Raw genomic sequence first — 27382 nt, forward strand, 5'->3', positions numbered from 1 at the left:
TGCCACTTGTATGTTTTTTGGGTTTTTTATGTATGAAAAGCAAAGTTTGTATCATCTATTTATCTGTGCACTCCCATGACCCTCTCTTACTGTTGCCTTAGTGATCCTCCCAACTATTTAAATTAACATTGCCTGTTTTGCAAGGAATTTAGGCTGATAACTTCCCTGGCTGTTATGCAAGAGGGTAAATGTGTGATAACTTTCATGAAGAGCTTATCTGAGAATGGTTTAGAAAACTATGATTCACAGCTAAAGAATAATTCACAGCTAAAGAATAATGTAACATGCCCACTCTGGGGAAAAAAATAATCCATGAAGAGTGTCATTCTAAGGTAAAACATTCAGGCAGTGCTGAAGAGTGGATTCTGTCCAGCCCCAAATCCCTGTCCCTGCGCTGTCACAGCTGTAGGCACTGTCACTCTGGCATTTACAATGTCTCCCTTTCTAAATGCTGTTCACATAATTATGCAAGATATGCTAATTACCCCCTAATAAAAGGTATGATTACAATTCCAGTTTGCCAGTTCTGATTTCTACAGAAAGCCCTGAAAAGATGTAGTCATAGAAACAAATGGCTGCTCAGCACTCCCAGTTTTACTGGAACCACGTTCTCCTCACCCTCTGCTGAAACTGAAGGAAAAACCTCACCCTTCCTTGGATGGTTTCCTGGGGAGTGAAAGGCTGGAAAGCCATGGAGCAGCATCACATCTAAACCAGTTTCCATCCTCCTGAGGTTATTTTGGTGAATAACAGGTTTAGGAGGGAGGTTTGAACAGCTTGGTCTCATCTCCACAGCATCATTTTTAGCAATTCAAAGTTGGTTCCTTGACAGAAGCTGTGTCCACTCCTCCTGCACAGCACTGACCCAATTGGTAATGTTACAGAATAACAACTGGACTCTGGTCAATGCAGTCCTTAAGAGCTGCTGGGTATGGGCATTTGGTGGAACCAGAATTCAGCTTGGATTGGGCTCCTCAGCCAACTGCACTCTCTTAAGCCAAACCTTTAATTATTAATCAGCATAGCCTACAGTCATATTAAAAAAATAGGCTGAAACCTGGATCTAGATCTCTCTTTGCTCATTTAAGTCCATTTCTTTTTATTGAAAAATGGACAAGCAGTCAGTGAAGTGTTGCTGCCCAAATGGTGGAAAGCTGCAGTACTTTGTTTTTCACACCAGATTTTCTTTTGCAGGATTCCCCATTTTGTGCCGTGTAGTTCCACTCCTGATGCTCCAGATCAGCTAGAAATTGTGCTGTGCAGTTCCAGTCCTGATGCTCCAGATCAGCAAACTGCTGACCAAGTGAAGTCTTCAGTGGCTTCTGGAACAGCTCTGAGTTTTGAACCTTTAGGAAATGCATTTACCACGGAGGAGGCGGCTACGGAGGAACCGAATCCTTTTCTTGCTTGCCATAGTGTTCGTCCTCTCTTTCTGCCAGCTCCAGTTCAGCCCCTCTGCCCTTCCAGCATCACACAGAGCCCCCCAACCCACGGACCCTGCCAAAGTGACCTCCAGGGAGCTCCCCAGCAACAAGACTGCTGTAAGAGGCAATGCCACAGCACCCAAAATAAGGCACTGCATCTATGTGGATCCTGAGCCAGCCGTGCCCGTCACCACCTCAGTGGGTACAACACCACAGCAAGAAAATGCCAGTGAAAGCTCCCCAGATGAAAAACCACCCTATGAGTCCAAAGGAGAATATCCCCAGGATCTGTTCAGTGTGGAAGAACGCAGGCAAGGGTGGGTTGTACTTCACATCTTTGGCATGATATATGTATTTGTGGCCTTGGCCATAGTGTGTGATGAGTATTTTGTCCCTGCTTTGGGAGTGATCACTGAGAAGTTGCAGATCTCTGAAGATGTGGCTGGAGCCACCTTCATGGCAGCAGGTGGATCAGCACCAGAACTCTTCACGTCCCTCATAGGTGTCTTCATCTCACACAGCAATGTCGGCATCGGTACCATTGTGGGCTCAGCAGTGTTTAATATCCTCTTTGTCATTGGCACCTGTGCCCTCTTCTCGAGGCAGATACTCCACCTGACATGGTGGCCCTTATTTAGAGACATCACATTCTACATTGTAGACTTACTGATGCTCATCCTGTTTTTCCTAGACAGTGTCATTGATTGGTGGGAAAGCCTCCTTTTACTGACTGCCTATGCCACATACGTGTTCACCATGAAACAGAACGTGTTCCTGGAGCAATGGGTGAAGCAGGAGCTGAAAAAGAAGCTAAATGCTGTGCAGGCAGCATCAGCAGAGCATATGCAGAAGGTTGGTGTCCTTAGAGTTCAGAGGGCAAGTTGGAAATAACTTTTAGTGTAAACCACAAAGAAAAACTGCATCTCCTTCACAAAGCACATATTTGAACCTCAGAATACAGGTACTGGTCAATAATTATGTTTTAAAATGGGGAAAATTCAAACTAGAGAGATTCTAAGAAACTGGAGAACATCATAAAAAGTTCTCTCTGCTAGTCAGATGTGTCCCTGGCCCTCAAGCATGCTTTGCCTTCTGATCTTGGCACTCCATTTAAAGAAAGGAAGGAAGCAGATAAGGAGAGAGAATAGCTGAAGTGGTGCAGAATCGAGAAACTCCTTCTCTTTCCTACTCCTGGTTTGTTGTTCAGCCAGTGTTCAGCTAGGAGTCCTGAAAGCTCCTGGGTTACATTCCAGTGGGATACACGTGCAAGAAACTGCAGTGACACACACACATCACTGTAGACATCACCAAGCATCACAGATTGAATCCAGCCCTGCATTTGAAGTTTACAGAGAACTCTCACTAATGTTTAGTAGCATGACAGAGAGCTGCTGAACCTATCCCTTGGGAAAAATTAATCACAGATATTATGGAAAGTAATGCTAATTGCTCTAAAAAAATCTGCCTTTGAACCTTCACTCACTCTGCTGGAAAATGAGTAAGGATACAGATGTTTGGGGATGAAATCTGGGTCTGTCTGTAGCTACAGGAATCAGTTGTGAGTCTGCCCCCAGGTGCTGCATCCTCACTGGGAGGCTTTAGGTAGAATCCTGTCTTCCTCAGAAGCCAGTGGGTTTAAGGAGTGTCAGTTGTGCCACTTCCCCAGAGGCAGCAGCCTGAAGGATTGTTTGATCCTGAAGCAGCAGAGGTGATTGGTCATTTCTGTTCTTCATTGCTTGCAGACAAGCAGGGCAGTTGTAGATGATGGAACAATGAAGCCACCAGATGGGAGGAAGCTGAAGGTAGGTCTAAGCAACTTTACAGGGATCTGAAGTCATGGTATTTTGAATCTCTCCCCATGTCAGGTCATAAATAAAAGTGTCAACTCCTGTGTCAAGAAACCTGGACCAAAGCCTGTCATATCAGGCACAATAGCCAGAGTTTGCTTAAGAGGACACCTGGCTGAGTCCTGTCCTTTAAGGCATTTTTATAAAATTTAAGAAACAGCTCAGACTTCCCAGGTGGATTTAACTAGAAGAGTGCTGTTCATTCTCTGCTATAAAACAGTCACATAGAAATTCAGACAGTGACTCTTCTTACCTGGTCTCATGGCTCAATTTCTTCCTGGGCTGTCATAGCAGCGGCTGGCGGGGTCTGTCCTTTCCCATAGCAAACACTGAACACTGATTCCTCTGTTGAATTGCTGCCCCATGGCCTGGAGAGGCCTTGTCTGATGTAGAGGACAAAGAGGCTGAGACTGAGTGCTTTTGTGCCTTCCCACAGCCTGGGCCAGCCCTGCAGCGGGGCAGCAGCTCGGCCTCCCTGCACAACTCCCAGATGCGCGGCACCATCGTCCAGCTCATGATCCACACCCTGGACCCCCTGGCAGAAGGTGAGTGACTGCTCCACACCAGAGAGCCTTGGGTTCACAGCCCTGAGTGGTTTCACTGGGAATACAATCAGTATTTTGGGGTCAGCAACTCACCCTTGGGGTGCATCACAGATGGTGTCAGGTGTGGGGAGCTCTGTGACAGTGGGATGTGCCCCTTCTGATGGCGTGGTTGGCAAGGACAAACACCTCATGTTTTGGTCCTGCCATACCTACTTTTTCTGTGCCAAACTGGTTACTGGAAGTGGTGACATTCCCCATCTCTGCTGTTTCTCTGACTCCAGTGGCAGTTAATGTGAGTTACAGGCTTCCTCTTTCCCATAGCACATCACGTCTTCTTCTTCTTAGCTCAGACCTCATCCCAGCCCTGAAACAGCAGCACAAAAAGAGGTTAAAACCTTGAAGAACTCTCTTTTTGACAGTGGTTAAAATCCCAGCTGAGATTCTAATCATAATGGTGAGGCCAATTCTGTGTGATTCAGGCTGACACCTCTAAAAGCCCACCAGTCATCCCTGCCATGGCAAAGTGTGCCCACAGCTCTGGGTCCCCAGGGAATGACCAGCTCAGGTCCAAGACCTCTTTTAAACTGCCCAGGGTGCAGAGAAGCCTCATCTCCATACAGACCGGGGTGTTTGTACACAGCCTTTAAATGTGTTGCTTTATATTAACTTTAATCCAGTCACACTGTGGAGGTTTATTTTCAAAGAAATAGTGAATCACATTAAAAAAAAAAAAGTTTTTAAGATTTTCCTTCCTTGCTCAGCACATGCCCCACCCCTCCACTGCCCTACTTGTTCTAAAGAGATTATCTGCTGCCCATTCAAAGAGAGATTGAAGCTAAGCAGATCAACACCTCTCGTGTCCCTCACAGAGGTTACAAAGAGGACTCTCCAGATCAGAATCCCAGCTGCACAAACTGATCGAGGGAACAAAGGAGGCTGGAGGAGGACAGCAAGGCAGATCAGTGTCTGCTTTGACAGATTCCAGTGAAGGCACCCGATGTGTTATGAACAGTAGCCTAACAAAAGCCAGACTCATCAGGGTTTGTCCTTGCCTCCTGTACCTCCAAAAGGTTGTATCAACAGCACCAGGATAGACCCAAAACATTCCAACAGGATGTGCTATTGCCTTGAGTATCAGAAAGTGCCAGAATTGAGGGGCTGCTGTCACTCAGAGACCTTCCAGCACCTTCTCATCCTTCCCACACCCCTAAATGTGTCTGCCCACCTGGGCCACCCCAAGTTTGGCTTTCTGGTCCAGGCTGGTGCCCTGGTGAAACTCTGGGACCCCTCAGCAGGAGAGTTGTGGGGGCTGAGGTTGGCAGCCAAGGCCAAGGAGAGCCCCAGCCAGTTCAGCCCAGAATGGGCTGCTGGGAGCTTTCCACTGTCCTTGCTGAGGAGGCTGCTGTTCCCAGGCACTGTGAATATGGAATAAACAGGACTGGGGCACCAGTTTGGATCTCTCAAAAAGAACTTCCCTACTCATTACACAGAATCACAGAATCATTAGGTTGAAAAAGACCTTTAAGATCATCAAGTCCGACTGTTCCGGCAGGATGAGCGCTCCTGTGTGTGAGCGGCAGCCACTAGATGGGAGTGTGACCGTGTGTATCTGCGTCTGAAACCGCAGGGACCGTCCGGGGATGGGCTGCAACAGCCTCTCCAGAAGGGTTTCACATCCCAGAGTCTTTATTTAATAACGCCACTGAGTTAATGGCGAAACCTCTGCCCCAGGTACATGCCTGCTCCACTCAAGGCTGTGAGAAGAGACACCAACTATACAAAATATAACAATAAAATTACTGATATTCAACAGCTCAGCACTCAAAAATCAAGGAGCCAATGTGTCAAATCCTGTGTGTCTTGTAGGAGATACTCCTTAATCTGATAGCTTCCTACCTAAAGAAAAGAGAGTTTCGAGAAAAGGAGTTTATGCATAGACTGGGAACCTAAGTGCCTTGAGGAGCTTGGCCAAAGAGAAGGAATGACATCCTAAGGAAGGATCTGGAAAAGGATTTGAACCTGCCAAAGCATATGAGGACTTATGTTCTGATATGTTAACAGTTCCTAGTCCTGTGTTAACAGCCCTGCAGCCCTGTGGGACCCTGGGGCCTGCTGTGCCTGCTTCCCATGGATCACCAGCACTGTCCCTCCCTTTGCTGTGTGTGCAGCACTCTCTGTACCAGGCACATTTCTGTAATTAGGCTGCCACATAAAAGATGGTCCCAAAGCAATTTATCTTTCCTCAAGGGCCCTTGTTCCTTCTTGCCAAGGCCTGTAGCATCAGCACCTACCGGCTGTGGAAATGAACACTCGACAGAAGGAAAAAGGTTGCCAACAGTTGCTCAGCAGTTCCTCACTGAACCTGCTGCAATCAGGATTCTGTAGGGTTTCCTTCTTTTGGCTGCCCTCGCTTTTTATTTGGGCAGCACAGAAGTGGTTTCAGGGCAGCAAGGTCCAAAACACAGAAAAGCTGCCAGCACTGGGCCTCCAAACCCAACTTTCAGGGGCAGAGGTCTTGGAAATGCAGAAGTGTGAAATGCAAAGCTGTAACACCACTTGTGCGAAACAAAATTTCTCTTTTGAAGAGGGGGTTGAGTTCAGAATGTGGGGTTATTGCTTTTTGTATTAGGAAGGTATCATTACTTAAGTCTTTGTCTCAGAGAGACTACGTGTTTACTTTAGAAGTTCTAATACTTACATGGCATCCTGAAGTATATTTTTGATAGAACTTCTTACCTTCAATGTGCCTTTTTTAAATTAGCAATTTCTAGCAAGTTTGTTCTTTTGTCCTTTTCCCCACTTCCTGTGAAAATGAGTAGAAGAAGAGAGTGAGATCTTTTCCAGATCATCCCATTAGACACCAAGGGGAACTGTTGGGGAAGTAAAGGGAGTGAGGATTTTGAAAATGCACAGGAACCCTTTCATTTCTGAACCTCTAGCCTTACCACCAGACTCTTTAAATTCTAGTCTCACAGGGAACAAAGCAGAAGCCTACATTTCTTTTTGAATGAAGCAAAAGGCTCCAGCAGAGAGGTTGTCAGAGCTGCCTGCCCTCACTATGCCCCAGTTAACAAGGTAATGATTTTGGAAATTAGACCAGAGCAGTGGGCACTGTTGCAGGCTGGAGAAGGCTGAAGGCAGCTACAGCTTCTCCTTGATTCATTAGCATTCCAGATCCAGAGGGGAAAAAGGAATCACAAGACTTTTTTTATACTTCTACTTTTATACAGCAGAATCTCCAAATCCTTCAGGTTCATGCCAAATTGTAAAGAAGAAATCCTCCCTGCTGATTGTGTTGTCAGTCCTGTTAGATTGAATATTAGAGCCAAAGAGTGAACTAAATATAAGAGCCAAATTCAAGGTAGAAGCTCAGTTGCCACCTGAAGTCCATCCTGGATGCTGTCAATTCATAGGAAAAGAATTCTCCTGGAGAGCATCTCAGGGCCACTGGACACAGACATGTCCTGTGTGATGGGCTCTGAGCCCTGGGGACAGAGCTGCCAGCAGTGAATGCCCCAGGGGACTGAGAGGGACACTGCCCTGCACAGCACAGCCCCCACTGAGCCCATGGACATCCTTCCTCCCCGTGCTGACTGCAGATCTGGCCAGTTTAGAGCCAGCTCTGCCTCCAATCTCAGTCCCTCCTGCAGGAATTGTGTGTGAGAGGAATTAACACCCTTTTAAAGGAGGCTGATCTCCTGAGAGCTGGACAGGGGCCTGGGCCTAATCTGTTTATCCTGACAGAGATGCTCCAGGCTCCACCCGGCACTCCCTGGCTGAGGGCAGCGAGCCAGGAGCTTGAATTTCCATAATCTCAGGCTGAGCCTGACCGCCCTGACCCTGCTGACAGGAGCTTTTGCAGCAGCCTCAGGGAAAAGCCAAACAGAAGGATGCATTGCCCAGTGCTGAGAGGAGGAGCAAAAGGTCATTCCTGCATTGAAGGATGTGCTCGTGCACAGGGGGAAGGAAGGCAACATTTCACATCCCCTCCAGTGATCTTCAGTATTGACAAGGAGCATGGAAGAGTCAGGCTCTTGAGTCCCAGCCAGCCTTTCAAAGGAGAAGAAATGAACATTTAGATTAGAAATTCTCACCTGCAATGGTGATGAGCCCTGGAACACAGTGCCCAGAGAAGTTGTGACTGCCCCTGGATCCCTGGAAATGTCCAAGGCCAGGATGGATGAGGCTTGGAGCAGCCTGGGATAGTGGAGGGTGTCCCTGCCCATGGCAGAGGGGAAGGACTGGATGGCCTTTAAGATCCCTTCCAGCCCAAACCATTCTGGCACTCCATGATGGTTTCATCTCAGTCCAGCCATTCCAGTGCTCAGTGGAAATCCCAGCTGGTGAAAGATGTCTCTGACAGTAGCAAGAGTAGGATTTGTCCCCTGAGGTCTTCCTGTCTGAGCTGGGCCCAGCTGTTGGACATACAGCAGCATTTACTGCTTTTCACAAGGTTCATCTCAGAACAATAGGTCTTCCCCCATGGCTGGACATGCTATTTCTATTATCTCAGTGTCACTGTGATTAATAAAATGGCAGGGCCCTGCCCTTGAGGCAATATGACAACTGCACCTTCTGGGTGCATAGTCAACAACACAGTAGATTAAATCAGTGTGATAAAACTTTCACAGAAAATGATTTGACAGTTCTGCATGCAAGCCAAACACAGCATTGGCCAATTCTGGCTACTTCCCATGTGCAAACCCAGTGACTCTCAGTCATTGGGTGTGCAGCTCAACAGAGGACATAGATTAGAGCAAAATGGGGCTTTTCTTTGAGCTCATTCTCATTAACTTTCACTGAGTCAGCAGTAAGATATTTGAGTAAAAAACAACTGTAGATACACAGAGTTCCACAGTTCACTGTAAACCAGTAAAAAAGCAGCTCAGCTGAGTAAGGCAGAGCTTGGTTCACAATGGAAGAAGCTCTCAGCAGTCCCAGAAATAGAGCACCAGACGTGTGCTGGTGAAAAACACCATCTCTCAGACAGCCTGAACCATGCTGAACCTGGATACCAGGAATTTAGAACAGCTCCAGCAGGAGACACTTGTGTATACTTAGAAAAATCAATCATTTTCCAGGGAACTGGAACATAAAAGGTGTTTATTTTCCATTCCCATCAGGTCCCCAGGCTGTAAGCAGCACCCTAAAGCCTCTTCAACAGCCACACGGCAGGAGAAAAGTGTCATTTTTAGTTTGCTCATAATCTAGCCTAGAAAAAAAATCAATAGTCCATTGCGAACAAGATGATATCGCACTGAAACTCCCCCTCTGTTCTTTCTGCATTTTCTCCCTATAAAGTACAGATATCCTTTGTATTACTGACCTGAAAAGGATTTCTCGTTCCTCTTGATGCCTTGAGAGGCTAGCTAGAACAGAGGCTAGGCAGTGTTACAGGAATAAAGTAGGGATTTATTGAAAGGCCTCAAAGGATACACCTGGGCACTACAAGAGCCTGGCTTGGGGCTGCACAAGATGGACAGCAGGTCACACATGTTCACACTTGTATAAGGTTTGGTCCATTCCCATATTGGGGTTAATTATCCAATTCCAGCTCCAGGTTATGCAGTCCCATCCTCCCAGGCTGCTCTCCTCAATTTGCTGTTGTTTGCACTTTTTGGGCCTGGAGCTGCAGTGGTGTCCTTGGTTGTGGAGCTAGAAAAGGATTGTTTTGTCTGACTGAACTGTGAGGAGAGCTTGCTAACACTCTCTATGAGCTTCAGAGTCACACACTAATGCAGTACAGAATCTGGAAAATATAAAAGCTAAAACTTTAAGCATCACTCTAGATTATTTTTAAATAGTTCTATGTCAAATTGCTGGTGTAATTGCTGTAGCACTAAGCAGTTAAATACAACAGCTATGACCAACTAGCAGCAGCCAAAACCTGGGCCCTCAGCTAGAACAACCCCTGCAGGAGGAAGGGGCAAGAGCATGTGTGTGTTGAGGGAGGCAGGTCCAGGGGAGTTTTGCAGTGACAGCCCCTGATGATTGTGTCCTTCTCACCCACAGCAAAATTTAAAGACAGGGTTGACATCCTGAGCAACATGGCCAAGGCCAAGGCTGAGACCCTGGAAGGACAAGGCTCCCAGCCAGGTGAGTGCAGGAAGAGCCAGCACTGCTTGCCTTGTTTTGCACTCACCTTCCCAGCACACAAAGCCCAAGGGCAGGCAAGGAAACCCTGGGGTGTAACACAGATTTTGTGCTGTTTCTGGGAACAATGCAGCAGGAATCGATCGATGGCAGGAGCAGCCATCCCCAGAGGAGCTGTCAGTGAGGCAGGGCAGGGAGAGCTGCAAGGAGGGACTGGAAATGGCCATGGAACAGTGCAGGAGGGAAATCAGGGCACTGCAGACAGCACTTGGGTGCTGCTGGTCTTTGGCAGACCCTGCAAATGAGGTGTTTGTTGAAAGAAAGTACCTTCACATGCTTGCAGAAGGGCACAGAAGATTCCTCCAGAGGGAATAATCTACACTGTGTCTGTATCAATTCCAAGGACCTGTGCACCCTTCCTTTAATAGAATCAGAATCATATAATGGTTTAGGTTGGAAGGAACCTTAGAGACCATCCCATTCCACCCCCTGCCATGGCCAGGGACACCTTCCACCATCCCAGGGTGCTCCAAGCCCTGTCCAACCTGGCCTTGGACACTTCCAGGAATGGAGCAGCCACAGCTTCTCTGGGCACCCTGTGCTGGGTCCTGCCCACCCTCACAGGGAAGCATCTCTGATCTAACATTTAACCTGGATCTGCCCTCTGTCAGTCACTCCTGACACAAAGGCTGCCTTGGAGCCAGAGCTGACCTGTGCTACAACACAGATCTGTGCTGCCAGCAAGGCTGAAGATTTTGAACACCAAGAAACTTTGGTGTGGAAGGACCCAGGCACCTGAGCACCTCCCAGTGCTGGACCTCATGGAGGGGAATGAGCACAGACTTCAGAAAAACACTGTTTAGAACCTAAGTAAATTCTTGGTGTGTGCCACACTGCCTTCACTCCCTCATCCCAGCTCCGTGTTATCCATATTTCTGCTCTGTTCCCACAGAGGTTTCTGTGTTCCTCTTGGCTATGCAGGTTAATGCAGGAACAGCAGGACATTGCAGTTATTTCCTTGTATGTGTCAGCACTTTCCTATTTGCTTTTGAATACCCACCAAACGATCAGGGATTAAAGTCTGGCAGCACATCCTGGTCATTTCTCAGAAGCCTTGAAGAGTATCAGGTCCCTGGAGAATGCTGTGCTCTATGGAGGGAGGGGGAGCTGGGGGAGAAACCTGAGAAGCAAAGCTTTACATCCTTTCTGGGGTTTAAGGACGGTTTTAATACAATCTTCAGAATCTAAAAAGAAACCAAGAAATGCCCATCAGCTGCAGATGAGGTAATTAGCATTTCCCCACCCCTTACAGCAGTTTTGCATGGACGGTCAGAGAAACACCTAGGTGTCATTCTACTCCACGTGGGCCAAATTCTGCCCAGATTTACCAAACACAATCACAGCAGTCAGGGAGGACACACAACAAACCAAAGCAATCTGAGGGTATTTGACCTGAAATGCCACCACTGTGGCAGGGAGCTCACAGGGAAGGTGGTGCCCTGGTATGGTGGCCACACATCCAGGATGACTGAAACCAGCATTCTTCTTATTGCTTTTGCAGAAGAGGGAAAGAAAGCACCAAGCAGCGTCCAGGTAACTCCTGCCGGTGACTCTGAGCCCAGCAAAGACACACAGAAGGAAGATGTGCCACAGGATGGACAGGTATCAAAATCAGGAGCACAGGCACTAAGTGCCCACCCAGGCTGACCTTCACGTGTACTTTCCTTGTTCCCTCTCCAGAGCTGTTGGGACAGACCCAACCCATGGCACTGGCATCTATAAATAGGCTCTGTGTGTGGTAATCTAAGATGCTGGCTGAAACACTTTGGCTTACAAACACAAATTGGGTCCAAATTACGACACAAAGTGACACTGGATAGTATTGTCCCCTCAAGTGACTCTTCTGAGGGTACTCCAGGGTAAGGGGAGGAGATAAGATCACCTGCCTGTCCTGTGCTCACCAGCAGACTGTTCTGTTTTGCTTCCCAAATCCCTTTTGGGTGATGTTATTTGGCAGTTCCAATGAAAAAAAGTTTTTTCAAGGATATGAAATATTTGTTTCTAAAGGGTGGTTGTAGTTAATGGATGCCCATTAGTTAACAACACACAAGTGCAGGTTGGGGTGTGCCTGGGTCCTGTCCCACAAGAGCTGTGGCTGCCCTCAGCAGGTCACAAATGTGAGCTCTGCTCAGGTGAGGCCACAGCGAGTAACTGCAGCTCCTTGTTAGTGTGAAAATATATTGGCTTTTTGATTTTTTATTCTGAGGTACAGCCCCTGTCAAGCAGTGACACCTCGGATGACAGCAGCTCTGAGAGCCAGGAGGACAGTGATGGTGACAGCACAGAGAGTGATGAAAATGATGAGCCCTTATCTCTGGAATGGCCAGAATCAAGGACAAAACAAGCAATTTACCTTTTCCTCTTTCCCATTGTCTTTCCTCTCTGGAGCACTCTGCCTGATGTCAGAAACTCGGTAAGAATCCACCTTCCTTCTGCTCCTGGAGTCATTAACTGAGCTATAGATTTCCTCTGGGCCAGAGTCCCTGGGTCCATTTTTCCATGTCTGGAGTCTTTGCGTAGTTGAAGGGCTGTAACTGCAGGGAGTGGGACAGGAGCCCCAGCTGCAGTGTAATGTCATTTCAGAGACTTAATTTAATAAACCACAAATTCTAGCAACTACAGGTCACCTAATCAAGCTGAAAAACAGCAAACAGAGACCAGGGTCCAAGTTAAAGCAATCAATTGCAGTGAAGTGTTTCAGGTGAATAGTTTTCAATGGGGATTATTAACTTCCCTGAAACTTCTCTTTTTTCTTTTCAAACTTCATTTCAACAGGAATCAAAAAAATTCTTTGTCATCACATTTTTTGGATCCATCCTCTGGATTGCTGCATTCTCTTATCTCATGGTGTGGTGGGCTCACCAGGTGAGAGGTTTTGTTCTTTCTGCAAGCCTCCATTTCAGAACAAGTAGATGGAGAGAGGGGACAGTGTTACTGTGGCATTTTATCTGATGAATTACAGCTGCAGTCATCCATCATAACAGTAGAAACTTTGTTTTGTTAGAGCCCAAAAGGGAATTTTTGATGTCCTTTTTTTGATTTGACAAAGATTCATTCATTTCTGAAAGCTTCCAAGGGAGTTTGTGCATCAGTGAAAGGAAAAGCACCATCAAGATTTATCTCAAATCTGACTTTATATTAATGAATGATTCTGTGCAGAACATAATTATCCATTACCTAATTAAAATTCTAGGAAAATACAGGTTCTGATTCTGGAAGCTGCTAAATGTTCTTCACTCCCCCATCCTACTGTTCACCTGGTATTCTGGGAAATAATACTTCCATCTTGTAGGAACAGCCCCCCAGTCTGTACTGAGTGATGTATTGCACATGCACAGTAGATCTGATCATGCCATAAATCCCAGGACTGTCATCTGCAAAGGCCCTTAGATCTTGCACAGCTGATGTTAAATTTGCAAAGGTAGACAACATCCAGAAGAGGAGGACTGAGGACAGGAAAATTGTGCTGTAGCTGACTTGACCTTGGCTCAGTGCTGGCATCACTGTGGTCAGATTTCCTACACTACAGAGCAAATCCAGAACCAACAGACACAGTAAAATGGAACTTCTTAATCCTATAAAGCAGGAAAATGCTGCCACATTTATGGGACTTGGACTATTTTAACTCAAACATGGCACAAACCCTAACACTGCACAGAGCAATTACACTCCCTGTTCCACTGCTAACAGCCCTACCCAACGTTGTGTTGATTAGGTTGGTGAAACAATTGGGATATCAGAGGAAATCATGGGGTTAACCATCCTGGCAGCAGGCACATCCATCCCTGACCTCATCACCAGTGTCATCGTGGCCCGGAAGGGCTTGGGGGACATGGCTGTGTCCAGCTCTGTGGGCAGCAACATCTTTGACATCACTGTTGGGTGAGTACCAGGGCCATGCTAAGTGCTGCATTTCTTCTGAAACACAAAGTTACCTGGTTTGAAACCAAACCTGGCTCAGCTAGTTTCATTTTAGCTGCAGTTAAGTGAAAGGCAGCTGAGCAACCAGTTCCTTTTGAAGGAACCCAACCCAAATCCAAACCCAGCCAGCAAAGACAAACTGTTATAACTCAGCCCACTATCTTCACCCAATTCACAAAATTACCAAATTTTCAAGACAAAAATGCAAGACATCTTGGGCTAATGTCCAAGCTACACAGGGAGGAGCCTCACCTGGTCACTCAGACATTCAGCTCCTGGGGAAGGTCAGTATCAGTGCCTGGATCTCCCATCCTAAACCAGCAGGACATTTCTTTATTGTAGCTCACCAAGGCACTTAATTCTTAGGTATTATTTTCAAACCATTTTACCCTTGGATTGCATTATGATAGTGCAAGCATTATCCAAATGCAGTTTTGACAGGAAAAACATCCAGTTTAGATTTATGCTGAGCTATATTGAATACAATAATGCATTTTTTCCCCTGTAACACTTTGGAAAAATTGCTTAGTTATGATGCAGATAATGAACTGCCTTAAAATATTTATTTCAATTACTTTTCCCTTCCTTGCAGCCTGCCAGTTCCCTGGTTCCTTTTTTCTATCTTCAATGGCCTCAGCCCCGTGGCAGTCAGCAGCAATGGTTTGTTTTGTGCAATTGTTCTCCTTTTCCTCATGCTCCTGTTTGTGATTCTCTCTATTGCTGTCTGTAAATGGAAAATGAACAAATTACTGGGGCTCACCATGTTTGCTCTCTACTTTGTGTTTCTGATCATCAGTGTGATGTTAGAGGACAAGATAATATCCTGCCCAGTATCTGTATGACATGTGGACACTTCAAGATGTCTGGGAGGATCCAGCAACATCAAAAGGGGGTTGAGGTAGCAGTTGTTCTACTGAAAAAAGCAACAGAATTGTAACAAACTTACTGAAAATAAGATACCTTTACCATGCTAAAAAATAAATCAATCTTAACTGGTGCATCAGCCTCTACTGTTTTTCTTTAGGATCAGAACAGTATTAAATGATCAATATTAAATAACACACACTTAGGCACTTGTGGAAAGGCTGATACAATCTAGGTGCATCAAATTTTCACTATGGCTGATCCTCTCAAGTTAAAGGAGCTGATTTTCACCACATAGTATTTACTCATAATAGGAAATTTTCAGGAACATGCTCTAAATTAGTCAGTGAACTGCTCAAACTCCCTGAAATCAATGAGTTTTAGTTCAGAGGGAAGAGAATCAGACTGCTGTGGCTGGGCCTCTATGGAACTGCTCTGGCTAAAATCCCTGTGTGGACACACAGGCTGCAGCCCAGCAGAGACCTCCCTCACACTGCACTGAGCTCCTTTCAGATCTGTACCTGATCTTGCAATGCAGTGCCTGAAACTCCTGTGAAGTGCCACCAGGACAAGTGTGATGTCACCTGGGTTTACACCTTGCTGCAAAAAGACTAAAAGGATCAGGGGTTAGAACAGCACATTACCCCTAATCACAACTAAAGCCAGGAATCAAATACAACAAGGAGTTGAATGCTGGGGGTTTGTTTTCATCCTGACACTAATCTCTGCCAGTTACAGATTATTTATCCAGGAATAATTCCTCTTGTTAACACTGACTTCTACAGAGACAAGATGAAAACATGTCACTGACATCACCAGACCTGAGAAGTTTATTGTTAACACCTCATGGTTAACTCTTGGCACAATGGGGTTAGGAGTTGCAGACATTTCTGTCACTCTAATCAATGTAATAAAATGTTAATGAAAATAACCAGAAAGATTTTAAGCTTTTTATTGACTCACTGTAAAACTTCTTTTTTTTGGATGAGACAGAAAAAAACCTTAACATTATGAACATTGACTTTGCATATTTTAAAGGAACTACAAACCAAAGCAAACATCCAACATACTGGTTTTTGGTAAATAAAATTTAAACATTACATATTTACAAATCTACAACCATTCGTTTAAAAAGTGCTGCTTGCAGACTAACAAAGTACCATTTTTAAATCCCAGTGAGATAATATCCAGAAATACCCCTCTCTATTATTACTATTTGCATCTCCCATTTGTTACACTAAGATTTTACATGCAGGAATTTTCTCTTTCTTGGGATACAAATCATTTAATTTGCCTGTGGAAGTCAAATTCATCAGGCTGTAACTGTACCAACAGCAAGCCTTCTCAAATGGGACACAGCAGTGTCAGTGAAACAGCACAATTTCTATTCACATTTCAGTATTTAATCTCCAATAATTATTCCAGTGGAACCATAAGTAAAGCAAAATATATATTGCACTGCAAATGTAAAACCTTGGTTTCAGGTTTTGGACATAAGCCTTATTTAGTACACAAAAGGAGAAAATTCAGTTCATACAAAATTTTAAATTGAAAATATGTCTCAAATATTTTATTTATTCATCTTTGTGGTATTGGAAAATATAGTCAAATTGCTTTTCTAATAAAGGAAAGTGAGATTTGAAAACTGTTTCAACACTGAATTGTATGATGCTCTAAAAATTATCGACCTCAGGATACGTTTGGAACACTGTTATGTGAATGAGGAAAACTTCCCACTTATTATTGTATGTTCTTATTCCAACTCTATTTTTATATATTTCTACAGTGGACTGACTTGCAACAGACTTTGCAAAACAATTCATTAAGTATAATGATTTCACTTGATGAGCTACTACATGATAGCATAATTTCAAAGCACACCCAACTTAACACTTCAGGAGAGCCACGCCGGGGCTGCAAACACAGGGGCTGTGTGGAGGCTGCACGGACAGCCCTGCTCCAGGACAGTGCTGGGGGACGTTGGAAAGAAGTAAAACTGGCTGGGTTTATAAGTCTGAAGGCAGTCTGAGTCCTTCCAAGGAGGCTGGGAGCAGGATGGAGGAAGGGCCACGTGTGCCAGGGCTGCCCCTGCGCCGTGTGCTGGGCTGGGGACCGGGCTCGGCTCTTCGGCCACCCCGGAATGGGAGTGGGAAGCTGGGTCATAGCTCAGCCCCTCTAACCCCACGGCAGCTCTGGAAAAAGCACTCGCTCTCTCTCCTTTCATGGCTTGAAGGTCCTACAGAACAGTGGCTGCCCCAGTGGCAAATGGGAAACAGAACTGCAGGGAGCTGGGAACACGACCTTCCCCACGGCACGCCCAGCTATGAGCTTAAGTACAGCAACTACTGGAGGCAAGATTTCCATGGAAATGCAGCATTCCTACTGTACAGAGCAGCCATGCACACTAAGGGGTACTTACAGGGAATGTGTTCAAAAATAGCCTGTTTGTTTCACAACAGTTCAGAGGAATGAAGAGGGTATCTCTACCTTGTACCTGGGTGAAAAAAGGAGCTTCATTTCATGCACAAGGATACTGTACAAGCGTGGCAGTACAAAAGAGCATCACACTTTGTTAAAATAAATTAAATGTGAAAGATGGTGTAAGTGTAGCATTGCTAGCTCCACCTCAGGTGGGGGATATGTTCAGAAAGGTCAGCTACATAATTAGCAGCACGTTAGAGAAGAGGCATTACCCGATGGAAGCTGTATCCAAGACTACATCCTGCAATTATCATCAGCACATACCTGCAGCTCTACAGGTTTTAAATCCTTTCTTCTTAGGGCAGCTTCTCCTTACAACTTTACAGAGGTCTGGGAGGAGGTTGCAGAGCTTCATAGCAGCATTACTTTTCATTTAAGCCTCTAAGGCTTGCTCTATTTCACTTAGCAAAATAAATGTGAGCTTTAAAGTTTATCACCTTTCTGCCTAAGTATTGCTGGTTTATTATAGTTGCAAACTAAAGATGTTTTTAAAAACACCTACTGGTAGGCAGACTGCAATATAAAATCTAATGTAACAGTTGAATATTTGGAAGTATTATAACAGCAACAACTAAAATTAGGAGTGGAAAATCATTAAGATTACTTAAAATAAAGCTATTTGTTAAAGCATGACTTAAATTTGTTTAGGGCGTTTTATACAGTTCGATGTCTGTTTTCCCACCTCCATGCAAGACTTCTGATATTTTCCCTGCAGTCTGCCTTCTGGTGAGGAGTTACTATGTGACTGAGAGCACAGAACATTTTTTAAATGTCTAGAACAAGAAAACACGAGGCAAAAGCCATGACTCCATCACAAGGACTGATATAGCAGTTTTCTTCAGAGAAAACAAATTTGTTTTGCCTGTGAAATAAGAGACAGAACATTCCAAGTATGTTTAACTAAGCACAATATGCCCCAGTAAGTTACATTCCCTATAATTCCCTGTAGCAAGTTTGCTGGATGTACTTGAGTTAGCAGCTTTGGATGGGCATTATGTGGTGCTGTACTGAGTGCTTCAAACACAACCTCTGAGACTCTGAGCACTGCCTGTTCATGCAGAACTCCCTGCAGGCTGGCATTTGCTCTGGGTCACTTCTGAATGAGGCCACACCAACAAATGCCAACAGCTGACATGGGCTGATTCCATAACAAAATCCATAGGACTCTTCAATGTGGTTTCCCTTTCCTAGGGAGTGGGGAGGGAAGGGAACACGAGAGGAAGAGGAGATTTCTACAGAAGTGTTTCACAGAGACATCAGTGTATTTGTTAGAGTTTTGCAAAATTTACCATACCTTCCTTCTGATTGCTGTGGTAACACATTTTCCAAGTGTTCATGAGAGAAATCCTGGATCTCCAGTACTGTCTAGGTGAAGGTTAACATTTTCTATTCTGCTTTAAAAACAAATCACTCTTCAAAAAGTAACTGGACAAGTTACTATAAATAGCAGTGTACTGCAAAAAAAATAAGCACTGTATTGCTTCTGCAGCAAGTCCATTTAAAATTCACTCCAGTAATTTAAAAAAATTAAAAAAATATCAACTTACTATAAACAATTTAAAATATGTATAATACAACTTTGTATGCTCTTCATAACATCATGAATATTCTATGTAAACAATAGATTCTGAAGAACTTCCTTCGCTCACATTAGTTTCAGTGCATTGTTTCTGTCCACCTGTTACTTAATTTTTTTTTTTTTCAAGGGAGCTGTAATATGTTGTCCCAAGTCAGAGAACTGATTTTGTTTTTAACCTGCCTCTCCACACACTGATTTGCAGAAAGAACAAGGGACAGGGAAATATTATTTGGCCCATTTTGCTCTCTGTCCATCTCCACAGCCGCAGCCAGGCCGAATTTCCCGAGGCCTCCTGCCACATTCCTGAACACTGAAGACTGAGATGTTCCTTGTGACTGAAGTGGTTATTTTACACAGGGATACGTCATAGATATCACCTCTTTAGCCAGGTACATTTAAAGATACGGTTCTCCAAAAATCTTTCTGCATTCCATCACTCCAGTGCTGGGTGGTCGGTCGCAGTTGTGAGTGTTCTTCACTTGATTAGCGGTGAGGCGATCATAGGCCATTTTGTACTCTCTGTCAAAAGCATCTGCAGCAAGGGAAAAACAACTTCACATAGCAAGCTCAAAAACACCACCCAAATACCACAACAGCTGCATTTATCAGCACAAAATATCTGTAGTCCTTTTTATTTGGCACTTAGCACAGAGTGGCACACACCTAATCTACAGATTATTTTTTTCTGGAAGCTGAACAACTAAGTTTACATAAATTCATCATCTGTGCTCATTTGAATAGTTGGCAGAACTCACCTATATCAATGTTATCTCTTCCCAGGGCAACAAGTGAAAGAAACAGTATTTCTCTGTAAAGGCTCCTGAAATGGTAAAAACCCCAATTTATCTACTGCACTGAAACAACACAAAACAATCTCTATTAAAAACAGATTGAAGCACTTAAAGACAATTTATTAAAAAACAGGCATTTTAAACATAACTCCTGATTGTGCCTCCAAAATATTGTCATTTCTGAGCTCTGGAGAATGCCCTGGATTCCTCACACATGGACATCACCCATGGTAGGTCCCCTGGAAATTGCACCGGGTGCATGCAGAGAGAAACACACACTTAAACACTCAACCAAATTCCACAAAATTTAACCTGGCAAGGAATTTGCTTTTCTGCATTTTCACATTAGCTTGAAAAAGCAGGCAGACAAGCAAATAAACACCATGTCAATGCTCCAGCTGTTGACAAGCCTGTTGTATATCCTAGTATGAATCAGTAAACCCAGGCAAGAAATGAAAATTCACAGGAATAACGTCCACCAATTCCACTGCTAATGGAAAAATACCCCTGCCTAAATAGGAGACATAACCTCTCTTAGCTCCTTCTCTGTACACCCTAGAAATAAGTGTAGGGCTTTTATTTTAAAACACCTACTAATTTATAACATTCAATAACAAAATATACACAATCTCTAGTTTCCATTGTTCAGAGGTAAGAAAAAGAGGTGGCTGTAAAGGGGAGAGGGAGAAGAAAAAGTAAAAAGAAAAAAAATGGAAAAACTAAGTTTGTGAAAGTTACAATAAAAAAATTTACCAGAGTGATAAATTGACAACACTGGTGAAAACCCCTTTTTTTTGCTTTAATAAACACACTAGGAAAATATAATTCACTTTAGTAAGCTGATTATTGCCCAACTCTGCTCCAGCTAGGCACATTGGTGGTCTTACCTCTGTCTTTTAATATGTGGCCACTTGTTGAGCCTCTCCAGTATCTGACTCATTGGTCCATACACATCATTCATCTTAATGCTTTTCACCATACTCCTCAAGAGCTCCTGGTTAAAGGAGTCATCATCTTTCTGCAATAACTGGACCATTGGGTACTTCTGGGCTGAAAAACATTAGAAAGGCTGTAAGAATAAACAGATTCTTTGTGTAGCATGTACAGAGCTGTTAAAAAAAGGCTACAGAATCTGTGAAAATATTGACATGTATGCAGTGAATAAAACACCAAGTCAAAAATGATCGATGTAGAACACAAAAAGCACATAAGAAAACTCAATAGATGCAATGGGCCATGAGCTATTTTCAGGTGTGTGATCCAATACCAGCAACAAAACTCTGAGTAAGCAAACTCTAAAAATAAGAACATGAGCTAAATGGATGAGCAGCATCAATGAAATGTATTCCCTCTCATTCCTCCCATCCCAGTGAAGAAAAAGTCACTGGCAATAGCAGTCAATGATTTGAAACAGAAATGCTGGAAAACTAAAACTTGTTCAAGCAGTTTACTGCTAAGCACAGAACCAGCCTCCCTCCCAAAACAAGTCACCCAAACTGAGAATAGCAACACCAAGCTTAACACTCACTCTCAAACAAAAGAGTGCGATTTTGACCTGCAAGACAAAAAGCAGCATGATCAAAACTCAGTACTGTAGCTTGTGTGAACTATCCACAAAGACATCTTTTCTCAACACACATGCTTCAGTTGTTGAAAATGAAAAACTGTTCTTGAAAAATACCACCAAAATTCACATGAAACAAAACTTACTCTGAGCATTCCACAGAATATACAGAGGCTGCCTCGGATCCTGATGCAATTTCATATTGTCCCATAGCATCTGAATTAGAACATATTTACTGTCCTCTGACATACAGTTCCGTGGAATCTGAACAGGAGAATGCACAAAGGCCTTTGATTACAAAGTCACGACACAGGAGTTCTGTATTTAACGTGTATCTTTATGTCTCTAGGTCTCATGATAAAAAGCTTTGCTATTAAAATTACATACAGAAAGCTAAATCTGAATGAGATCATCAGTGACATGGCAAATTGGTGTTTTGTCTATTTTCTACAGTCCTAAAATCTAAACTACCTCCTTCTACTGCTTAGCTACTCAAATAACACAACTGACTAGCAACTCATCCTCCTTGAAACCGAGGATCCCAAATTGCAGTGGGATGAGTAAGAGCTGAACACTGGCCCCCCTCAAGGACTGCTGAGCACATGTTCCAGAGTTTTGAATATCTTCCCTCAGCTGACACATTCTTTACCAATTCAGGACTGGGTTCAGCATAGTGCAAGACACATTTCCAAGAGTTACTGAATCATGCAATGGTTTCCTATATGGGAAAGCAGCCATTTCTCACATGTCAGTGTCTCCTATCAGATCCCATACCTTGGAGTTCTTATTGCAGTGCTCAGAAGAAAGTATTAATCCTGGTAAGTTGCTGGGCAAGTCCAAGCGCCTGAAATACCACACCAAATTCCAGAACACGATGGGGTGATGATCTACAAAGTCTGCCACTGTTATTGCATGATCCCCTTCATTTTCAAGTAAGCTTTCAAGCTCTTTCCATACCACAAGAGGACTGAGGTAAGGAACTGTTATAGGATCAGGACTGGGCAAGCGCCATTCCAGGCCCAAGGAATCCTGCAGGGACAGAAAAAATGCCATTAATTGTAACTAATGTAATGAATGCAACTGTTTTTACAAGGTCTTATAAATGCTTTTGCTCCCTATGACACAACCAACATCTAAAAGCTACAACTAGCATTAGTTTAAATAATACAACCTAGCATTTACTGTAATTTAGGACGGTTAATGCTGTTACACATGTCTAATCTACGGCAAACATGAAAAAATGACTTTTAAGGTAGAAAAACTACACACTGTTGGTCCTTGCAAAGTAGCAGGCAGGCTACCAGTAGGAATGATATGGCTGATCTTCTGGTTTTCCTTCTCGTCTTCTTCCAAAGGACCAAAAGTACTGATGCTCCTTGCTACAGGGTGACTTGTACATTCTGACCCAGAGGCATTTTGTCTTCTTCCTGAGGGGATCTGGATACTTCTGGCATAAACATTGTCATGTTGCTTAGGTTTGCTAGAGGAGAAGAAAAAAAAGAAAAAAAAATCTCAGCTCTTTGTTTTACTCTGAGTGCTCCAACATGTACACAGACAGACAGAAATAAACTGGAAATAATGGACCTGACAGCTTGAATTCTGCCTTGTCAGTCACCACACTCATTCATGTTACACTGCAAGTTTTATTCCCCCTTGCACTGATGATGAACACCAACATCCTCAAAAGAGTTCATAAAACTTGCAGAATTACAAATACCAACATGAATTTTTATATTAGGGATGAAATGGTGCATATCAGGCAGAGAAAGCATGATCTGGCCAGCTGAGAGATAAGGGAGAAGCAGCACAGAGATCCTCACTCAAATCCACCTCTCCTTTTCGAAGAACATAAATTTATTTCCATTGACTAAAATGCACACATATGCACAGAAGCTGAGGAATTTCTAGGCAGAAATGCATGTTTACCTATTGGAATTGATATCCTCTTGGACAGACATCAGGGATGTAGTGAGGCCAACTGTGGCTGTGTTGTTACAGGACTTCCCACTCTGACTGGAGAAAAGGGATGGGAACTGCATATTTTCTGTAGAAGGGCTGGACTTCAGAAAATACCTGCAGGGAAAGCAAAAGCTTAGCATCAACTAAAAAAGCCCCCCAAAAACCTGAATCCCAAACAAAAAGCACTTCCCAACGTGAGCAGTTAAAACTGAGGAAAATTCAAATATTGTTATTACCGTCCAGGCCGCCGAAGATCTCGGATTTCTATGCTTAAAAAAGGCAGAAATAAATTGCCACAGAAGGGACACGTGGTATTGAGATTTGAATCATCTGCTGTCCAGCCTGCCATGATTTCTTCATCATGAACCAAACAGTCACAAGTCCGACACCGAGAACAGCTCGAGATGAGGACCTGCACAGGGCAGGAACAGAGAACAAGTTATCTTGCACTAGAACAAGTCCCCAAAGCTACTTTTGTGTCACAAGGCACTTTAAACTACAGCCAAAATCTTTGCCCTTTGATGAATATTCCTCCCACTTGCATACAAGTTGATCCTCCTATTGCTTCTCAGATTAAAATCAACCAGCTGTTTAATAATATTTCTATTAACAATAACATGTTATCAGTAATCTTCAAGCATAAAATTAAAGGAATATTTATGCAGCTACATAAATTATGATTAGAATTTAAACACATTTTGTACTGTCAGTATTATAGAAATGGGAAAAAAAGGATGCAAATGAACAGTCATTAACCTAAATCCAGTGGAGATGGGGGGGAAAGTAAAGAAGATAATGAAGAGCCACCCAAACCAGCCTAACAGTGAAAAGAAAAGTGATCTTACTAGAAGTTACACCAAGAAACACGCACTTCTCTCTTCTCTGTCTTTAGATATCCAGTGCTACTTCAGACTTGGTATTTTCACTTTGAACAAATTTATCTCTACAAGGGATTTAGATGCCTGAATTCAATTGCATCCAATAGCAAACTCTTGAAAACTAAAGCTTAAAGGACCAAAAGATAGGACTGAAATAAAGACCTTTCTAGAGCAGGATTTGAAATTAGATCTACTTTGTGACAGAAATATCCATCTGTCTTTCAGTGTTTTAGTTTGAAGCTTTGAACTTCACCAGAGATACAGATAATATTCATATTTAAAGACACATGCTCCAAGTCCATCAATTAAATCAGAAAATCATCCTGTACCTCCATGGCGTAGTTCTGGAACACGCTGGTACTGCTGGTGCTGCAGGAAGACACCAGCTCTGATTTGTCAGGTAAAGGGAACTTGGAAAGAGAACCTGTTAACAGAAGAAACCCAAAGCACCAGTTATTTAGAAGATGCATTTTTAGCACCCTGTTCTTCTGCTCAAACAATGCTGCAGTTATAATAAAATGTGTGATGGAAGATGCAACAAATGATATACACGGGTACAGAACTGTGGAGTGTGAGGCTGCCATCTGCCCAGCACCAACCAAGGCAAAAATAAAAGCTACCAACAAACTATTTCCATATGTTCACTTTTCTTTGTTAACAACAGTTGGTAGCTTGGAAACAAATTTTAGTCATTCGTAGCCACACCTTCTGTGTGGACAAAAACTAGGGAAGGACTAGAGGTGCTGTTTGTACCCCAAATGACATCAGAAAATGATACAACAGTCATGATCAATTATCCAGCACAGATTAGAAAAAAAAATCTACACTCTGGCTGATAATCAGCTTCAACAGTGGCTTCTAGAAAATTGTAACAGATTTTTAACAAGTATTTTTACTACTTTTAGAAAATAGAACCAGACCAGTAAAGTTACCATTATAATGCTTTTATGGATGTTTTCTGGAGCTGTACAACTTACATAATTAAGGTGTTTATATGAATACTCAAGGACTCAAAGGGTTTCCCATTTGAGTAAGAGTTTTCAGGTAGTAAAAGAAAAAAATTTACTTCTTCCACAAAAAGGACTAATGACTAGGATGTTCCTAAACTGAGAATTATGAAAGAACAACTTTTAAAACTGGAATGTTTTTGTTCAGACTGATGAATGCCATGTAAAAGCTGACTCTTACCACATTGGTCAAACTGCTTAGCTGAGCTATCATGGGAAGCTGAGCTTTCCAGGCTTGTCTTGCTGATGCTAATTCCCTTAATTTCTGATGTGGTGTTCTCCTGAGGAGAAGCACTTTCAAAATCATTGCAGACATCTTCATCAGTGAGAGAAGTAGATTCTGAGTCCAGAGCTCCAAGAGATGAAACACTTGCTCGGTCTGAATTTTGATCCTGAGAAAGGAAGTTCCAGTGAGAAATGAAAGGAAAGCAAAAATATTTCCCAAAAAAAGGGGCAGCCTTCTTTGTCCCAGTAAATTCCAGGCATGACCCTCCCTCCTTGGAGGATCACAGAACTGATGCAAGACAAGGCAAGTCCCACTCTAGGTTAAATAGCTACACCAGGATTCTTTTTCAAAGATACTCCTTACAAAAATAATTAAGTGAAATCATAATGATTTTAATCCTATAACTTTTTTACCCCATTGCTACAAGAATTATCAGCAGTTGGAGGAATACATTAGGATGGACAAAGCAAGTATCTCTCTCCATTCCCAAAGACTGGGAACAAAAGTAGTTTTGGTTTGAATTGATAGCAGCAAACAACATTTTAACAAATGACCTCAGATCAAAACTAGCTTTAAACTATTTTGGCAACCAATACAACCAGATTTCCCCTTACCCATAAAAACAAAGATTTCAAACCAGTATTTGTTTATTTAAGTGTTTCTTCTTTAGGTTAAAAAGGGATGCCAGAGCAGTCTTTGTTCTGTCAACACACTTATGTTCTCCCATTAAATATACTCAGAATCCAAGCTAGACTAAAATTTTATTCAGGATATTAAAATTAGGGTTTTGGTATATCAAACATCATTAAAACAACTTAACATACACAGTCTACAATGACATATGTCATGCAAGGGATTCATCACATGTGAGTCAGTAATTAAACCTTTACAAAGTTTTTTCTGTAATTTCTAAGTTCTTAATAAAAACTTACCTTTGCAGATGCAGCATACATTGCAAATTTGGAGTACCACTTGCTTGCTTTCTCTGCAACCCCTTTTCCTGCAGAGAACATGCTGCTTTTCAGAACATCAAACTTGGGAGTCAGCAGCGTGTCCAAGTTGAACGATGGTGATGACACAAGTGTCAATGCACTGGTTGTGTCCTGCTCCTTGGCTGGGCTGTTTGGGGAATAAGCTGGGGAAGACCAAAGCCTGTCCCTTGGCCTTTCTTCATGTTTTGCGTGGTAACTCTTGGATTTGGTAAGACTGGGTGGCCTTGGGGAGTTTGGGGGAAGGCTGGACCTCCTACAAGGCTGGATAATGGTTGGGCTCCTTTTGTTTGCATTTCTGTCATCAAAGGGTTTTTGCAGCTCAATGCTTGGGGCACGACTGGACAAAGGGCTGCTCATGTTGTTCATGTACATGACTATTTCTTCAGCTAAATCTCTTCTCGCAGATGGAGTAGAGACACTTCTGTCATCATCATCCTCCTCCTCCTCTTTCTGCTGCTCTGTCTCAGCAACCAGCAGAGACAATGGATCAAATCCGGTTTCAACATCTGTTTTTTCAACTGGCTTCACTGGAAAGCTGCTCTTTCTTTGTAATTTTTTAGATTTTTCACTGGAAGTTTTCACTGCTGTAGGTGTTTCAGGTTCTCCATCCAGGTCTTCCAGATCAAAGATAACAGGAGACTCAGTTTTATCTGTAAAACTGCAATCAAAGGCTGCATCTTCATCACTGGATTCTTTCTCCAGGCTTTCTCTCTTAGACTCTAAAGAGGAAGATCTGATATTAAGAGTTTTTGGCCTTATGCTTTTCTGTAATGCACTAGATAGAATTTTGGCATCAGCTCCCAGTTTTTCAACGATTTCTCCAGGGTTTGCTTCCTGGTTGATTCTGTTTATCATGAGTCCCACTAAGCCATCTCCACTCAGGTTCCGGTTCCTGCTCTCCCACGGCATCTCCCTCAAGTCAGCTTCCACTGCACTTTTATGTCTCTTTCTTAAGGATTTACTTTTTATAACTTCTGCTTCATTGGCATCCTCAAAAGATGACGTAAACAGCAATCCTACAGAGCTCTCTGAAAAACAAATGGGACAAGGTGCTTTATTTGTTGCTGTACAAGAAAACTGAATGAAGTACAGAAGAATGTACATTTGTCTCATCTTTCCAACATTTTACAACACAGAGATGGAATTCACTG

At 43.2% G+C, this 27382-nt stretch overlaps 2 protein-coding genes and 1 long non-coding RNA gene across 15 annotated transcripts in view; 1 reads left to right on the forward strand and 2 right to left on the reverse strand.

Moving 5' to 3' along the window:
* Positions 1 to 1354: 1354 nt before the first annotated feature.
* On the forward strand, positions 1355 to 14887 carry SLC24A1 (solute carrier family 24 member 1). 6 transcript variants are annotated; one of them, XM_064388922.1, is made up of 10 exons: positions 1355 to 2276; positions 3167 to 3226; positions 3708 to 3816; positions 9829 to 9912; positions 11471 to 11571; positions 12176 to 12382; positions 12745 to 12834; positions 13685 to 13851; positions 14483 to 14550; positions 14687 to 14887. In XM_064388922.1, the coding sequence occupies exons 1-10, from the start codon at positions 1356 to 1358 to the stop codon at positions 14689 to 14691; spliced, it is 1812 nt and encodes a 603-aa protein (XP_064244992.1). In that variant the 5' UTR covers position 1355; the 3' UTR covers positions 14692 to 14887. The 6 variants fall into 6 exon arrangements, with proteins under 6 accessions (XP_064244992.1, XP_064244993.1, XP_064244988.1 ...); XM_064388923.1 differs by having other exon boundaries at positions 1355 to 1741; positions 2120 to 2276; positions 14483 to 14887; XM_064388918.1 differs by having other exon boundaries at positions 14483 to 14887.
* On the reverse strand, positions 2270 to 15365 carry LOC135280723 (uncharacterized). Of its 2 annotated transcripts, XR_010347581.1 has the most exons (7): positions 15276 to 15365; positions 14466 to 14614; positions 12323 to 12861; positions 10970 to 11153; positions 6553 to 6619; positions 4026 to 4180; positions 2270 to 3654 (listed from the first exon to the last, which is right to left on the reverse strand). It is a non-coding gene; the product is annotated as an uncharacterized LOC135280723 (long non-coding RNA). The 2 variants fall into 2 exon arrangements; XR_010347580.1 differs by lacking the exon at positions 2270 to 3654 and having other exon boundaries at positions 3750 to 4180.
* Positions 15366 to 15690: 325 nt separating this feature from the next.
* The window catches only part of DENND4A (DENN domain containing 4A), a 48992-nt gene continuing 37300 nt past the window's right edge, over positions 15691 to 27382 (reverse strand). For 6 of the 7 annotated variants that reach the window (XM_064388913.1, XM_064388914.1, XM_064388916.1 and 3 more), the window contains 12 exons: positions 26172 to 27259; positions 25195 to 25405; positions 24336 to 24430; positions 23365 to 23540; positions 23096 to 23242; positions 22439 to 22649; positions 21944 to 22198; positions 21316 to 21433; positions 21134 to 21160; positions 20493 to 20655; positions 19570 to 19634; positions 15691 to 19346 (listed from right to left, as the gene is read on the reverse strand). In XM_064388913.1, the coding sequence (XP_064244983.1) occupies positions 19210 to 19346; positions 19570 to 19634; positions 20493 to 20655; positions 21134 to 21160; positions 21316 to 21433; positions 21944 to 22198; positions 22439 to 22649; positions 23096 to 23242; positions 23365 to 23540; positions 24336 to 24430; positions 25195 to 25405; positions 26172 to 27259 (2693 nt within the window). In that variant the 3' untranslated portion in view covers positions 15691 to 19209. The remainder of the gene's footprint in view (positions 19347 to 19569; positions 19635 to 20492; positions 20656 to 21133; positions 21161 to 21315; positions 21434 to 21943; positions 22199 to 22438; positions 22650 to 23095; positions 23243 to 23364; positions 23541 to 24335; positions 24431 to 25194; positions 25406 to 26171; positions 27260 to 27382) is intronic. The other variant, XM_064388917.1, reaches the window with a different exon arrangement.

This window comes from Passer domesticus, chromosome 14 (assembly GCF_036417665.1).
Source record: "Passer domesticus isolate bPasDom1 chromosome 14, bPasDom1.hap1, whole genome shotgun sequence".
In the NCBI taxonomy this organism is placed as follows: domain Eukaryota; kingdom Metazoa; phylum Chordata; class Aves; order Passeriformes; family Passeridae; genus Passer; species Passer domesticus.

Bases quoted from the DNA above. Each gene is read 5' to 3' on its own strand.
- SLC24A1 (XM_064388918.1), top strand. From the start codon at position 1,356: ATGCATTTACCACGGAGGAGGCGGCTACGGAGGAACCGAATCCTTTTC. The intron at 2,277-3,166 runs GTTGGTGTCCTT...CATTGCTTGCAG, and splicing joins CAGCAGAGCATATGCAGAAG to ACAAGCAGGGCAGTTGTAGA. The intron at 13,852-14,482 runs GTGAGTACCAGG...CCTTCCTTGCAG, and splicing joins ATCTTTGACATCACTGTTGG to CCTGCCAGTTCCCTGGTTCC.